This window comes from Urtica dioica, chromosome 1 (assembly GCF_054948205.1).
Source record: "Urtica dioica subsp. dioica isolate 48M chromosome 1, U.dioica_male_clone48M_v1_H2, whole genome shotgun sequence".
Lineage (NCBI taxonomy): Eukaryota > Viridiplantae > Streptophyta > Magnoliopsida > Rosales > Urticaceae > Urtica > Urtica dioica.
The window spans coordinates 20,958,488-20,975,596 of NC_142756.1; the positions used below are offsets into that span (position 1 = coordinate 20,958,488).

The following is a 17,109-nucleotide window of genomic DNA, read 5'->3' on the forward strand; positions in this document are numbered from 1 at the left end:
TCAAGGCAAATCATAATAAAATGGCCAACTTTGTATATCGTCCGCGAAGTATGTAATCTACGAGGTACGTACCTTGGCTTGTTTATCAATTTTTGTCCTCAAAACGAAAAATTTTAATACAGTACTTTGTATATTATAATTGATAATCCAACGCCACTTTAAAAGTGGAGGTTGTGAGTTTTATTTTCACTCGCAGCAGAGCTATCTTTATATATATATATATATATATATATATATATATATATATATATATATTTAATCGGTGAAATGCCCTTTTCTTTGTAATATTTGACCTTATGATAACAATTGTTGCTGAAAATTCTAATGTGTACAATATTTCCTAGAAACAATAGTGGAAAGCCCCACAAAAATCTCCAACTTCTTTGAATGGGCTCAGATCATATTGAAATTTACAATTAATTATATAGAAATGAATCCGTATTTAAAAAAATTTAAAATAGAAATGTCGGCTAATATGTAGGCAAAACATTGGGGCTCTTTTCTAACCTCGAGGGAAGGGACTTAAAGCTTTTCGCATAATTGGAACGATGTACCGAATCATATATTTATATATTGACGTTGTTAATTAGCCATGAAAAGCCTGTTCAAGTCGAAAACTCGCAGCCCAACCGAATTGGCTCAGCAATTGCGTGACCTTCTCTTCTTCGTCGATCCTAAAGTTGAGACTCGCGAAAAGAAACGCCAAGAAAAGGTAATACATAATACACGCAAATCAAAATGTGTATTTTCTGGCGATATTATTATAGAAGGAACAAATGCCATGCAAACTTTGTTGTATATTCAGTGCATTGATATGTATATATATATATATATATATATATGTGTGTGTGTTTTTTTTGTTAAATGTTTGCCTCCGAGTTATAGAATAAGAAGAGGCATTTCGTTTCATGATTTGCTTTATATATAATTATTGTTAGCCATCGAACATGAGATATATGAATTAAATGTTTTTCAAATATAAAGTAACATGAAACCTTTTGAATGCGTTAATCGGTTGTTTTGATCTTATGTAGTTAAAATTAATAAATAAATAATAAAAAAACTAGTTCAGAAAAGAATAATATCATCGTGTTGCATTTGCAGCTTGAGGATCTGAGCAAGAGAATATGGGATATCAAAACACTTCTCTACGGAGCTTTAGACGGATCGGAGCCTAATGCAGATGCTTGTGCGCAATTTACTCGAGAATTCTTCAAAGCGGACACGTGTCGCCTTCTCATCGTTTCTCTTCCCAAGCTCGATTCCGGAGTAAGTTACAAACGGTATAAAAATAATATTGTTAATAATATAAGAAAATTAGGCAAATAACTACTTTCACGTTTCTTAAAAAAAAAGTACTTTCAATTAAAACTAAAATATTAATGATAACAATACCATATCCGTTGATAAATTCATACAGAATGTTATCGAATAAGGAATAACTATTCTCTTCACTTTGTACATAGTGCTAATCGATGCCAAAAGTTTAAGTAGATTAAAAAACCTTATTTTTGTTTTTAGAAAAAACTAAACTGCTTATTTGGTATTTGGCAAAACTGTTTTTACAAAAAATTTCAAAAGCGATTTTAAATTTTGTACATGAGATGGAAAAACTAGGATTCTTAGCTTTTAGAAAAAATGTTTTTAAGTTTGGTATATAAATTACTGTAATATCCTCGTACAAAATATTATTCATATATATGTATATAAATAAGCATATTAATAATTATTATTTAATTATTAAGAACATGTCTATTTTAGTCTTTTTACTATAATATATTTATTTTACCAAACGCTAAATCAGTTTTTGTTATCAGCAACAACTGTTTTATAAACAGCTTACCAAACACTTTGTCAGTTTTTGAAATAAAAACTCTTTTTTAAAAAACAAAGCTATGCCAAACAGGGCCATTATGGCATCGTTTGACATAGCTTTGTTTAAAAAAAAAACGCTTTTATTTAAGAAACAATTTACTTATATATTTGATATAAATTTTGTTTGTTAGTTAATAAACACAAGTATTAATTATTCATAAAATTTAAGAAAATCCGTTTATGTTTGTTAAGTAATGGGGTTTTTATTTGCTTACAAAAAAATGGTTAACTAATGCTTTGTGTAAAAAAAAAAAAAAAACTTAGCTTGCGTTATAAATTGTCGTACATTGTTTTAAAATAATCATTTTTTATTTGTGTGTTTAATGTTTGTAATCAAAATTTATTTTTTAGTTAATAAATGTTATCAAAATTTGTTTGTTTATTGATAAACACATGTTCACCACCAGAAATAGAGGAATACAACATGTTTGTTCAACACATTGGCTGAAATCAAAATGAACATATTTAAAAATTAAATAAACAATAAACTGTTAAAAACTTAATAGCACGTATAAATAAGGAAAGCCAAACACAATAAAAAAATTTAAAAAGAAAAAAAAAGTGTCAACGTGTAAAATAGGTAGTTTAAAAAGAAGGAAAAATGGTATGAACTAGCCAATCTCAAACTATTACTTTTGCAAAATAGCTATAGTTTCATTTGTTTGGTAAAATAGCCGTCTCTCAAAAATTTAATCAGATCGTTTCAAAAAAAAAAAAACTTTAATCAGATTGAATCATCGACAATTTGTACTCCTGAGGTCCCTCGGCGCTCACGAGTTTCGCTCCGTAGTCGACGATCAGGTCGTCCGGCGCCGAGAAAACCTCGACGGCGTTCACGTACGCGAAGCCTGAATCGCCGATCGGCCTGAAGGTTATCCCGATCGAGTCCTTCTCGAGCTTCAAGATGAACTCTTTCACCTCCGTAGTCGCACTCTTCGTCGAGATTAGGGTTTCGTCTACAGAGACGGTGAACTCGGCGGAGCTGAGATCGTAGCTCGGGGAACCGAAAGGGGAGAAGTGGAGACGTACTATGTGATTCCCGTTTCGTTTGATTCGAAATGCGTAACTCGAAATGGCGGTGAAGACCCTGGCGGTGCCGTAGAGAGCGTTGGATCTGATGAATTTCCAGATTGGAATTTCTAGATTGTCATTAAATTTAATCCTGCCTTCATTAATTTTAATCTTGTCTTCATTAGATATAGCAAAATAACCAATTGAGAGTATTGCGATTTTTAATCCTGTCTCGATTAATTTTAATCCAGCCGTCATAAACCTTACATTCTGTCTTTATAGTTCGTTGAGATTAAATTTAATTCAACCTAGATTAATTTGGCTAGTTTGCTTATAGTTGACAAACTATGGCTATTTTGCAAAAGCTTAAGTTCTATTTGGCTATATAGCCGCTTGACCCTAAAAATAAAAAGAATCTATTAAAAAGGAAAGAGTAGAATACTAAACATATTAAGATAAAAATTGTCTAATTAATTAAAATGGCTACTTAATTACTAAAGAATACATAAAGGTTGGCTATTTCTTAATCACAATAATTTCAAGTGGCCCATATAGTATAAATTCTCTTCTTTTTAATATTATATTTTAAAAATAGAAACAAATAATAAACATAAGGATATTTAATATTATAGTTTCTTGGTATCCCTCATTTTTTCATGGAAGGCAACCTAAAATTTTTTATCAAGCAAAACTTTCTTAACACCAAAAAATCCACATAACGATATAAATGATCAATTCATAATCCATATGCCATATCTTAAAAATAGTATATCTATGCATAAACTCATTTGCATATGCGATGAAATCGAAGGACAATTCAAGTACAGGCATTGAATATCGAAATTAAATACACATCACAGTGAATTACAAATCTCACTCCCATAGCAAAATAGTTCAGATCTCACTCCCAAACTCTCCTCTCTCTAAAATCTCCATTGTCTTTCATGGCGTTTTCTTCGGCTCAATCCCAATGTTCATACCAATCAGAGACCTTTGATGTCCATAAATTCTTCAATCCCTCGACGGTCCTCTAATTTCCCCGTCCCAGACGGCACAATCGCCTATGAACCACTTTCTGCGTATCTCAATCCCCCAAAACCCTAATCCTAATCCTAATTCATTCTCTATCCCTCCCTGATCAGTCAAATGAACGAAGCAAGACAAACTTCACATCCAAAATTAAAAACTCAAAGCTTTGAAAGATGTGCCTACACCGTAAAAGACGCAGAATATTGCACAATTACTTTCCCCGACGCTATCCCAAATAAACAAACACGAGAATTACCCAGACTCGAGATAACCCAAACCAACGACGGCCATAAACGGGAAACAAAGAGAGGAAAAGCTTCACATCTAAAATCCAACAAGCAAGCAAATATATCTACTTGCCGTACAACTATGAAAGGAAAGAATGCCAGGGTAAAGAGTACGTGTTACATAATAAAAAAAAAGTTTTTTTCGGAAGAATAAACGGCGGAGAGAGAGAGAGAGAGAGAGAGAGAGAGAGAGAGAGAGAGAGAGAGTAATGGCATATTAATTTAAAAATCGGATTATACATATTATTAATATATATATATATATATATATATATATATATATATATATATATATATATAAAGGAGACTTGATAAATTTTAATTTAGATAATAATGTGAATGGTTTGCAATTATATTGGTTGTCACTTGTCATACGTAAAATTTATCATTTTTTTACCACTTTTTAATATATATTTAAAACCATTTTAATTAAATAGTAACTCAAATATAACAAAAAATTAGAAATAGTAAGTTGTAAATATGAACACGATTTTTATTTTAACAACACAAAATTATGATTAACCAACATCATTACTTATATGTTCATTAGTTTTCAATAATTGTACTGATCATAAGTAATTTGAATTATAAAACTATTAATCGGCTAATAATTGTTATCGTTTTAAAGTTAGTTTAAGAAATTTTAATTTTTAGAGTCGTTTATGGAATTTTTGCTTTATAAAATTAAATCTGAAATTTTCGTTTTTTAAAGTCGTTTCTGGAATTTTGTAAGTTTATATTTTTAAAAGTCGTTTATGGAATTTTATAAGTTTTAAAGGTTATTTATATAATTTTCAAAAAAGTAAGCGGTACTGTAGATATAGCAGGAAAATGTTTCTAGGTGAATAGTGAAAGTAATCGTTAATCAATTTCATATATATATATATATATATATATATATTTATATGAAATTGATTAACGATTAAAAACAATATATTTAAGGGTATATTGGTCAATTTATTTTTAAACTGAATTGTATACCAACACGTGTCTCATTATGTTAAAAAAAAAAAAAGACAAAAGGGGCAAACTTGATACATTTATAAAGTTTAAGTTAAACGTTTCACACAAATCAAAATTTAAGGGGTAAATTGTTAACGGTGCCGGAGTTCAGGGGGAGTTTTTATAATTGACTTTTTTTATTATAAGATAATTAAACTAAAATATTAACTTTAAGAGTCTAAATTAATAATACAAAAAATTAGTCAAATAAGTCACCGAAAGTCTAAGAATTGCTAGATAGCCAATATTTTGTAAATTTTTTTTGTAAATAATCAGCTCAACTTATTTACGTCAATGAAAAAGATAAAAAAAAAATACCCAAAAACATTCTCAGCTATTTTGGGGTTTTTTTTTAAATATTTTTTTAGTGCCGTAAATAAGTTGAGCTGTTTATTTATAGAAAATTAACGAAAAGTCGGCTATTATACAAACGCTATTAAGTCAAATAGCTATATAGCTAAAAGACTCTTAATAATATGTTTAGTACTCCCTCTTTATGTAGTTTATGATGTTCTTATATAACGGCTATATATAATATACACTATACATAACATATCATCAATTAAAAAAAATGATAAAAAAAATGTTCAATGATCATGTAACTAGGGCTTATTAATTGAAAAAAAAAAAGTTCAGTGATCATGTAACTTCGGTTTATATTAATTTGTCTTTTTCAAATTCCAGTTCCGTCAAGACGCCATTCATGTACTGACCAATTTGCAAAGGCAAAGGTTTGGTTCAAGGAGCATTGCTGCTGAGTATTTGGAAAATAATTTAGACATTATGGATATTCTCATGCCTGGGTACGTATCTCTGCTGTTTTTTTTTTTAATATCTAAATACATATATCCATACCAAAAAAAAAATAATCTAATTTAGAGATATTTCGTTGTTGTTCAGCTATGAAGACACTGACATCGCTCTAACGTATGGCTCAATTTTAAGGGGTTGTATCCGTCACCAAACTGTTGCAAAGTAATAATAATTCAAATTATTTATATTATTAAAAACATTAAAATAACATTGATATCCTTGACATTTTTTCTTCTTTTATGAGACAGGTATGTGTTGGAGTCAAATAACTTTAAGAATTTTTTCGATTACATACAGACTCCGAGTTTTGAAGTAGCCTCTGATGCTGCAGCAACATTTAAAGTAAACAATGCGCTCAAACTTTGACCAATAAATAATAATGATAATAATAATAAATCGGAGGTTGTTTGTTTGTTACACTGCTTAATAATATTATTCTTCATAGAATATATATTATGTGCTCTAATTAATTAGCTGAGGAATTACAGGAACTTTTGACTAGGCATAAATCTACCGCTGCTGATTTTCTTTCTAGCAACTATTATTGGGTAAGTTTAACTTCAAACTTCTTACAATTTAATCTTCTTATATATGTTATGCATGCATATCTAGAAGAATGTAATTGATGGATTTTTCTCTTCTTCTTGTTTCCAGTTCTTCGAGGACTACAATACTAAATTGTTGCTGTCTGAGAGTTATATCACCAGACGCCATTCAATTCAGGTTTATTCTATATTTAACCACCACGTATGTATATGTATTTTTTGGCTTAATTGTACGTATGGACGCTAAAATTTCGTGTTATGACTGATTGACCCTTATATAGTTTCTCTTGGCACTAACGTTGAAATTTTAGCATACACCGATTTTTTTGTCATTTTTATAAACATAGCTGGGCTTATTTTATGGTGAAGTAATCAGTTTATTTGCATAAAAAAAATAACTAAATCTCAAGTGTCCGACAATAAATCCTGTTGTTGGAACCTGCTTATAATTGATTTTGTGATCATTTTTCTGAAAGAAATGACCATTTTACCATTTAAAGGAATAGATCATGACAATTGAGATTTCGTCAGAAAAAAAAAAATAATGATAATAAGAAAGCCAATGGAGAGTGATTTCATAAAGTTCAAGAGTTTTTATTTTGGAAGACATTATATAGGAGTCAATTAGAAAAAAGGAGTAAAGTTTAGAGATCACAAATGCAAATAGGATTTTTTTTAGGGCGTTCTAAAAATATGACCAAAAGCAAATCTTTTTTTTTTAGTCAAACGGACCGATAAGAAAAAAAAGGTCTGATTTGTCTTTATCTATTAACAAATTCGTCATTTTCTCTCTCCAAATTTTTTTCCTACATTTTTTTTCATAAAAACTTCAAAAAATCATATCTATCTCATATGAACTCTCGAAATTGAGTGATTCCAAATCCTACGGATTCGTGACGCCGAGATCTTCAAAAATAGATCCATTGTGTTTGATGAAAAATCATGTTTAATGTAATAGATGTACAAAAATCACGTTATTGTCTTAGACATGAAAATAACTGAAAATTTTCGGAAATTATCTAGAAATAAATGAAAACATAAAAATGATGCATTAAACTGATTTTTCATCAAACAAAATGGGTCTATTTTTGAAGATCTCGTAGCCACGAATCTGTAGGATTTGGAATCACTCAATTTCGAGTTCGTATGATATATATATATATATATATATATATATATATATATATATATATATATAAAATTTTTTGAAGTTTTGATGCAAAAAAAATGTTTGAAAAAAAGTAGAAGGGAGAAATTGACGAATTAAAAAATATGAGAGAAAAAATGATGAATCTAAAAAAAAAAAGTTATATTTATTTAAGGAGAAATACGGAATTTTAACCTATTAACTCTAGTGCCACTTAATATAATTGGCTATTTTTCTAAAACTCTTCAAACGTGGGCGAAATCTCAAACTTTGAGTTTAAGGTGGCCTAGTTAATTACCTTTTTTTTTTTTGTATTTTTTATAAGAGAAATTATGGGTTGGTCTTCAGCTATTAGGAGAAATGTTACTGGACCGCTCCAATTCTGCGGTGATGCTTCGTTATGTCAGCTCGTTAGACAACATGAAAATCTTGATGAACCTGTTGAAGGTAATCATAAATTTGTATGCATTATTTCTCTAACTAATTATCCTGTAAATTTATCATAATATTTATCATTAGTTAATAATAATGCTGCGCAGGAACCAAACAAGGCAATTCAAATGTCCTCATTTCACGTGTTCAAGGTGACACTCAGCTTCATTTTCATTCAGTTTTGCAATAAAGTAAACCGATTGTTAAAAATAAATAAATAAGTATTTTTCACTCGTCAATATATATATATATATATATATATATATATATATATATATATATATATAAAGATTTAATACATATTTCATTTTATTAGAGAAATAGTCTAACATGTCGAAGTTAATAATTAACTTCGGTCAGGTAGACAATTTTTCAAATAAAATTAAATTTGGACTATTTTTTAAAAGGAAAATGTACTATTGAGTTACTGATAGTTACTCCATAATAAATTTGTAATTATGTAATTTTTTTTTTTTTTTTTTGTATAGCTATTTGTAGCTAACAGGGACAAGCCAGATGATATAAATAATGTGCTTGTGACTAATAAGAGTAAGCTTCTTCGTTTCTTCGAGGACTTTAATGCTACTTCTAAAGGCAAAGAGAAGGGTAAGTAAACTATACTTATTACTTCCTATTTACTTTATATCTACAAATTAAATGATACTAAACACGTAAGTCTTTTTTGGCAGCGAATGAACAATTCGAAGCAGACAAAGCTCAGGTTGTTAGTGAGATAAGTAGCCTTGAACCGAGAGATTTTCTACTTAAAGCCCTTGAGAAGCGTCACATTTCATTCTGATAGAGATTAATTTGTCTATGCTATATATTGCTTGACCACTATTTCTTTCTTTCTTTACAATCGCTTTGACGTGCAAAACACTAATTGAGTGGATATTTCAAGACGTATACATGGATCCAATAAAATTGTATTAATTAATTAGTTTCATTTGATATATAGTATACTAATTACAAAAATTAGAACTTGGAATCGTTTTTCCCTTTCTTTAATTTCTTGTATATCTATACGAATAACCAAGGGAGTAGTTACATTAGAACAACTCCAAATGCTAGGATTAGTCCATTTTTTACACACATTAAAATGGTAAAAAAAATATTTTACACACATCAGATCTAAAACTTTCTATTTTCTTAAAACATTTAGTTAATGGTTTTGAACATATTTAATTTGAGCTAAAACATTTTAATTTTTAGTACATTAATCTTAAGACTTAGGATAACTAAAATTCTAGTTAAATTCGTTAAATAAAATTATTTAAAAAAATAAAACAGCTAAAATCAAATCAGACCGATTTAAAATGTTCTGATTCAATTTTATTGAATTTGTTTATCTGGTCTCATTCCTCCAAATTGTTCATAATGATCGATTCTAATTCAAAGATTGTTTTGAGAACGAATTGGATCTTGCACACCGCTGTATCCCTATGTTTAACAAATTATTAGCTTTAATTTCAAATTTCAATTATGCATATAGTTTAGTTTTTCCAAGAGAAGCTAATAATTAGAATTCTCACCCTTTTAAATCTACTCCGAAGCTATATTTCCCAAGTAGTTGAAACCAATTAGTAAACATAGAACTGAAAGTCTAACACTAATTTTGACTTATTATGACATCTAAAAAGAAAAAAGGGGGAAAAAAAAAAGTGGCAGTAGGTTGGAAATGAACAAAAGCTGAAACAAATTAGGAGAGAAAAAGAAAGAAAGAAAAAAAAAAGAAAAAAATTCAAAGCATTATGAACGAATTACTTCTCTTATTTCTATATATGCTACAACACTACACAGGTATTAGATACCAATTTGTTAAACAATCCATTAATTACTCAATGGATAATACAATTCCAAAGCAACTACTACTCTCACTCATCCTTGTTCTCATTCCTCATACTCTAACATCAGACGCTCAAACTTGCTCAAACTATAAATTTCCGAATAAGCTGAGGTTTCGCTCGTGCAAAGATCTTCCGGTCTTACAAGCCCGCCTTCATTGGAACTACATTCCGTCTGCGAAAACCGTCCACGTGGCTTTCAGAGCAGCTTCCACGTCGGGATGGGCCGCGTGGGCTATAAACCCAAATGGGACCGGCATGGTCGGATCACAAGCCATCGTGGCTTTTCGTGGATCCAACGGTGGTGTTACCGTTTATCCGACGGCCATAACCGATAAGAACCCGGCGATGCAGCCGAGCTCGCTTAGCTTCGGAGTCTCAAACGTCTCTGCTGAGTATGTCAACGGTGAGATGATCATCTTCGCCGTTGTGGGCCCGCTGGCGGATTGGAGTTCGGTCAATCACGTTTGGCAAGCCGGAGATTCCGTGTTGAACGACCTTCCTGAAGCCCACCGACTCTCGGGTCCGAATATTCAGTCACTGGGGACACTGAACTTCGCTTCCGCTTAATTATTAACACCCATGCTATCCTTGGGAATTGGATGTTGAAATTTGGACAGAATTACACACTTTTTATTTCCCATTCTACCATAATTACTGTCATAAATATAAATGTAAGCTTTTCATAAAAGAATGATATTTTTGTCCAGATTTGTTATTGGTAATATTAAACTCCAATTCTATGTATAACGAGATCATTAAATACAACAAATATTTCGTAAGAGAATGAACAAATATTCGCAGACGCAGCCCCAGCCCCAGCCCCATGCGTCTGAGCTTAAGTTTTATGAACCATAAGTTCGTAACACAAAAACCTGTTGGAGGGTTCCTTGTTCATGTAATTCATTATGAAATCAGCTTCTATTTATCAATTATTGATTCATCGTTAAAGTCATTTAAGTATTTCGCTAAAATAACAATTCGAAATTTAAGAAAACTAATGTCAATGCAACATACTTCATTTCATGTCTTTGCTATAGCATAACTACTACAAGAATTTAGAGAGAAATTTCATTAATTGGGCTTAATAAATAACAGAATATGAAGACTAGATCCGTTATTTGAAAAATATCTAAAATTAGACTTTTGACCCAAAATCGAACAAAAATACCATTTCAGCTCATATCACCATATCTTTCTCTCATTCTCTTTCTAATTTCTCTCATTTTCTCTATTATTTCTCTCTTTTTAACATTCAAAGAGCTCTCTAATCTTCTCTCCATTGGTGGATTTCATTGAGTAATTGTGAATTTCGATTTAGTGATCCGGCGTAAAAAAAATTGGAATTTCATGTAATTTACTATCGAATACTATAAATTAGGATGAAATTTAACTTTTTTTTTACGATGAAATTCATGATAAATTAAGATCATTTACGATAATATAGGATAATATGCGATAATTTTTGATGATATACGATAATGTATGATGATATATGATAAATATATACATTACAGAAAATGAGGTTTTGCGTGACAAAAATTTACTTTGCGCGACAACAATTTCTTTCATGCAAAGTCTTATCTTTTGTATTGATAGTATCCGATAATATACGATGGAATACGATGATTTACGATGTTATACGATAAATTCATACTTGTTGGGTATTTTGAGTAATTAAAATAATTTACGATGATATACGATAATTTACGATGGTATACGACAATATACGATGGAATACGATAAAATTCATATTTTTTGGAATTTTTAGCGGTGAAGGTCAAATTCATGTGAAATTCATTCACCATAGCTCATCGGATTCTCTCATATCTTGTCGAATTTTATTGTATCTCGTTGGAATCAAGTGTGAGAAAGACGAAGTGAGGAATTGAGAGGAGAAAGTGAATTGAAAATGAGTTTATTTTATTGTAGGGGCATTTTTGACCGATTTTGAGTCAAAAGTCCAATATTGCATATTTTGCAACTAATAAGTTTGGCCTTGATATTTCACTCGTTTTAAGTTTACTTTATGAAATTTCTCAATTTAGAAATTGTTGTCGTTCGTTTTCGGAAAACCCAAAACGCCGAGAAGACACGCCGTTCAAAGGGCCAATGGTCAGGCCGGAGGTCCTGAAGAGAGGCAAGCCTTCCGTCACGAGTAGACTAGCAAGTCCTCGTGTCAAACTTTCAGCTTCTTGAGTCGAGTCACTCTCCTCGAGTTGAGCCTTGCTCCTCGAGTTGAGTCATCCTCCTCGAGTCGAGCCTCACTCCTCGAGTCGAGATAACTCCTCGAGTAGAATCACGTGTCCATGAGTCGATTGACAAATCTGTTGGAATCGATCTAGGGTTTAAGAAAATAATTAATGCTTCGGTAAGCGGCAGAATTTTAAAAATTTTCTTTTACAAGTAAAACGGTTTTTACTAACCTAGACAAAAGAGCAAGTACATGTAATTAAAAACTATTATAAGCTAAGATGTTTACTAACCTTTCTTGAAGCTTGAACTTTGTAGAAGCTTTTGGAAAGTTTGCAACGCTCGTCTCCTCGCAGCACGTCTCTCTTTCTTTCCTCGGCACCTCGAGCAACCACGATAGTTTCTATCACTAAATCACTCGAAATAAAAGGAATCAGTGAGTGGGCACTTTTAAACACTACGACTTAAGAACGAGTCTTGAAGTCGCAGAGCTAAACACTAGGTCGAGTGAGGACCTAGGTGACAAAACAAGAAAAATCAAAAATAAACTAGAGAGAGAGAGAGGAGTTTCGGCCACAATGTCTAGAGAGAGAGTCTCTCAATCTCTAACTTGTGTGGAATGAATAAAATGAAGGGAATGAGGGTCCTATTTATAGGAGAGGGGTTGGCCTTGGAAAGAAGTAGTTTCCTCTTATTTTCCAAGCCTTTATGAGCAATCTTTTATTACCCATTCCTATCAACATAGGCGCCCACCTCATACAATCCACAAGGGATTAGTTTCCTCTTTTGTTCCCTTCTTGGTTGCCTTGGCCGATTCTCCTTGTTTCCTCATAGAGTAAATTTGTTTCCTCTTTTTCTTTTGGCAAGTATCTTGATACATTTATGCACAAAATAATCTCTCTTTCTCTTGGGTATTTGGGCGCCCATTTCACATCTAGAAGGAGCTTCTAGAAGCTTCTTCATTTGTTCATAACAACATGAGAAAGGCCCATTAAGAATTTTCAATAAAATTCTTATGAAATGAAATTAATTCACAAGGCCCAATGATCAAGTCATGGCCGAGTGACATTAAGTCATCAAATGAACTTGTCAAAAAATTTATTGACATTCATTTCATCCTTTTGTCTCCAAAGACAAAAATACCCTTTTGACTATTTTCGTTCTCATTTTGACTTAGCTTCCAGTTTAACTATTCCTATCGATGTGATTCGTGACAGTGACCTCATGGACCCAAATGAACAAAGCTTGAGCTAAACACTTGGACTCAAAAGTTCACAAACCTTTTCCAAGTTTAGCTTAATGCCAACTGACTCCACTAAAGAGTTGACACTGAAAATCTCTCGGTTCAAATGAATTTATTTTCTACTCAAGAATTCGACCTAATTATGATGAGCGGATCCACTGAATATTATCTATGTTTACCCTTCATGAATGTCATCAGCTAGTCGGGATTTACTAAATTACCATTTTACCCTTCTAGCTGTTATTTCCTCAACTCCTTTGTCGCTTGTGAATAAGTTAGAAACAATGTATTGACGAGGAGCTAACAAGTCACATTGTTTCATCCAAAAGAGTCAGGACTCAATTTGGACACTGGCCAGTTCATTTATTCACACTCCAAGGAACAAAGCATGAGGTGACATACATTGCATTTCAGCAATCATGTACATGAATTCCATATCTATGAGAACTTCACAAAGTTACTCATGACATACTCACAACTTAGTACTTCACCAATAGGCCCTGTTCGGAATCACATAGTGAGTCCGAACTCTGACTTTCTCAAATGAGAATACTAAGGTGTGAAATGGCATGTCTCATTTCAGGATTAAGGTAAGCATGATGCAATTCATACATAGTGACTTCGAGACATAGGAGGTTAAATGGTTTGTTCTTATCTTGTCTCTAGAAGTGCACTGGTCAATTCAGTACCTTCGGAAGATACCTAGAAGAACTATAGAGTCTCCAACTCTCAATGCCTCATAACCAGACATCATAGATTCTTCTAACAATCGTACTGAGGTCAATAGTCCTTTGACCCTAAGATTGCGAATATATCGTTTTAAGCAAACTACGAAGAGTTTGTTCATGCAAATCTACATTTGTCTCTTCGTAAGTTGTTAAGTTTGTTTATGGACTAAAAGACTAAGGTTTTACCATAAAGCTTCAAACAAAGAAAGAATGAATGAACGTTTCAACTTTATTATTAATGAATAAGCAATTACAAGCAAGAGTCTTCGTAAGACTATATGACCAGTGTCCAAATTGAGTCTTGAATCTTTTGGATGAAACAACGTGACTTGTTAGCTCATCGTCAATACATTGTTTCTAACTTATTCACAAGCGACAAAGGAGTTGAGGAAATAACAGCTAGAAGGGTAAAATGGTAATTTTGTAGATCCCGACTAGCTGATGATATTCATGAAGGGTAAACACTGATAATATTCTGTGGATCCACTCATTACAATTAGGTTGAATTCTTGAGTAGAAAATAAATTCATTTGAACCGAGAGATTTTCAGTGTCAACTCTTTAGTGGAGTCAGTTGACATTAAGCTAAACTTGGAAAAGGTTTGTGAACTTTTGAGTCCAAGTATTTAGCTCAAGCTTTGTTCATTTGGATCCATGAGGTCACTGTCACGAATCACATCGAGTAGGAATAGTTAAACTGGAAGCTAAGTCAAAACAAGACATGAAGGGAACAAAAGAGGAAACAAATCCAAGGGCTTCTAGAAGCCTATTTGGCCGTGTGACTTTAAGGGAAGGAGAGCAATATTTGCTCATGAATATGTGATATTCAATGAAAGAGGAAACTACCTTATTGAAGGTAAAACCTCCCCTATAAATAGAGGCCTCATTCCCTTCATTTCATTCATCCAAGTTTAAGAGATTTGAGAGACTCTCTCTCTCTAGAACTTGGCCGACTCCTCTCTCTCTCTCTAGTTAATTTCGATTTTTGTTTTGGCACTTAGGTCCTCATTTGACCTAGTGTTTAGCTCTGCGACTTCAAGACTCGTTCTTAAGTCATAGTGTTTAAAAGTTCTCACACACTAATTCCTTTTCTCTTGAGTGATTTAGTGATAGAAACTTTCGTGGTTGCTCGAGTTGCCGAGGAAGGAAGAGAGACGTGCTGCGAGGGGAGACGAACGTTGCAACCTTTTTCCAAAAGCTTCTCAACGTTCAAGCGTCTAAAAGGTTAGTAAACTTCTATGCTCATATTAGTTTTTATATACATGTACGTGCTCTTTGTCTAGGTTAGAAAACTGTTTTACTCTGTCTGTCCTCTGTCCAATGACACCGGTTTCAAGTCAAAAGGACATCGGAGCCGCCAGTTATGGCGATTTTAGAATTCCCGATTTTCAGCCGCACTACCATGAGTTATAGAACTCTAATGAGAAAAATTTCTTGAGCAAAAATGTTTTTCGTAAGATTATTAACATGATGTGTAAGATTAAAATGTTTTGATTTTCGAAAGTTTGATTGAATTTGAATTTTTAAAAAACTATTTTGGATTTTGAAAAACCGTTTTCGTTTTCAAACTTGAAAAATATTTTGTCATCCAAATCAAATAAGTTTTCAAAATGTTTTCAAAACTATATCTATATCACATATGTTCAAAATCTATATGCTCTTGAAAATTTGAGTGAGAGGTCTCCTTGTAGACAAGCCGAAAAATAAAAAGATGTGTAATCTCAAACTTTCAAGTGTTCGAGTGAGTTGAAGTTCACACTTCCCTTATGCACTAACACTGCTCTGAACATATTGAATATCTAGGATTCTTTTCTAGTTGTCCGCTCTATCGCTCTCCAACTAGGAAATCCGTTTCCGAACTTATAAGAGTCGATGTACCAACTCCAAAAACTAAGTGGGAGGGTTATACTTGTTGTCTGTAACCCACGATCCTCAACACTAATGAAAGAAGCAATTAACGTGGGACTAAGAGCCGCTCTTGCGACCCTCTCTTAAATGGGAGTACTCCAAGGCGTTTTTTGCTTCGATCATTGCTCAATGAGCTACGTCCGAGAGTGAGACGATGATGACAAGGCCTCCCCTTGGGGGATTGTTTTTCAAAGTTGACCTTTTTGACTAAGTGGTTGGTTGCACACTTAGGCTCAATCCCTAGTAATCCTCCCTTGAGGCTCTGCGAAAGGATGTGAGTGATCAAACCAATTTAAAAGGTGGCTAGTCAAAATTGGTGTATTGACATCTTGGCTAAGCATTAATGATGTGTCATTAAGTTATAAATGGAGATTTTTTGCGGCCTTCTCTTGAGGGAGTAAATTATCATTTGGTTTATAATACCTTTGGATTTTATCAAGTCTTAAATAAAACTTAAATCCTAAACCAAAGACTAATCATAAACTTGTTTCAACTTTTATAGGCAAAATGTCTCTCAACCCTCTCTCAACCATTCTTTCCTCGAATATACTCGAAGGCGACAATTACGTCGACTGGAAACGTATCCTCGACATAGTCCTTACTGTCGACAAGCACAAATGAGTTCTCACCACCCCCTGTCCTCAAACGAATGAAGATTCAACGCAAGAGGAAAACGACGCCCTGGCGGCCTGGCTTCGATCCGATGAGATTGCGAGGTGCTATATTTTGGCATCAATGAACAATGTGTTGCAACAACAACATCGTGATTACGAAACTGCCACCGATATGCTCTACAATCTCCATGAGATGTTTGGAGGGCAAGGACGTCAAGCTAGGCAACAAGCGGTCCGACAGTTTATGAACTGTCGCATGAAGGCTGGGACTCCCGTTAGATATCATATGATGCTGATCATTAGCTATCTAAACGAAATGGAGATCCTTGGATCTGAGATAGATGGGGAGACTAAAATAGATATGATCTTGGAAACTCTCCCCGAAACTTTTGATACCTTCAAGTTGAATTACTCCATGAACAAGCTAGAGTACACTGTT

General features: G+C 32.7%; 1 protein-coding gene and 1 pseudogene across 1 annotated transcript; both read left to right on the top strand.

The window, feature by feature from the left end:
• The first annotated feature begins 592 nt into the window (after positions 1-592).
• LOC149407756 (putative MO25-like protein At5g47540) lies at positions 593-8,940 on the top strand. Its single transcript, XM_089621797.1, has 11 exons — positions 593-712; positions 1,105-1,269; positions 5,889-6,007; positions 6,105-6,179; positions 6,266-6,359; positions 6,506-6,565; positions 6,672-6,740; positions 8,058-8,156; positions 8,249-8,293; positions 8,630-8,747; positions 8,831-8,940. Exons 1-11 carry the CDS (start codon positions 593-595, stop codon positions 8,938-8,940), a joined length of 1,074 nt encoding a protein of 357 aa, XP_089477923.1.
• A 1,030-nt stretch (positions 8,941-9,970) lies between these two features.
• Positions 9,971-10,803, top strand: LOC149407757 (cytochrome b561 and DOMON domain-containing protein At5g47530 pseudogene; annotated as a pseudogene).
• Positions 10,804-17,109: the final 6,306 nt, after the last annotated feature.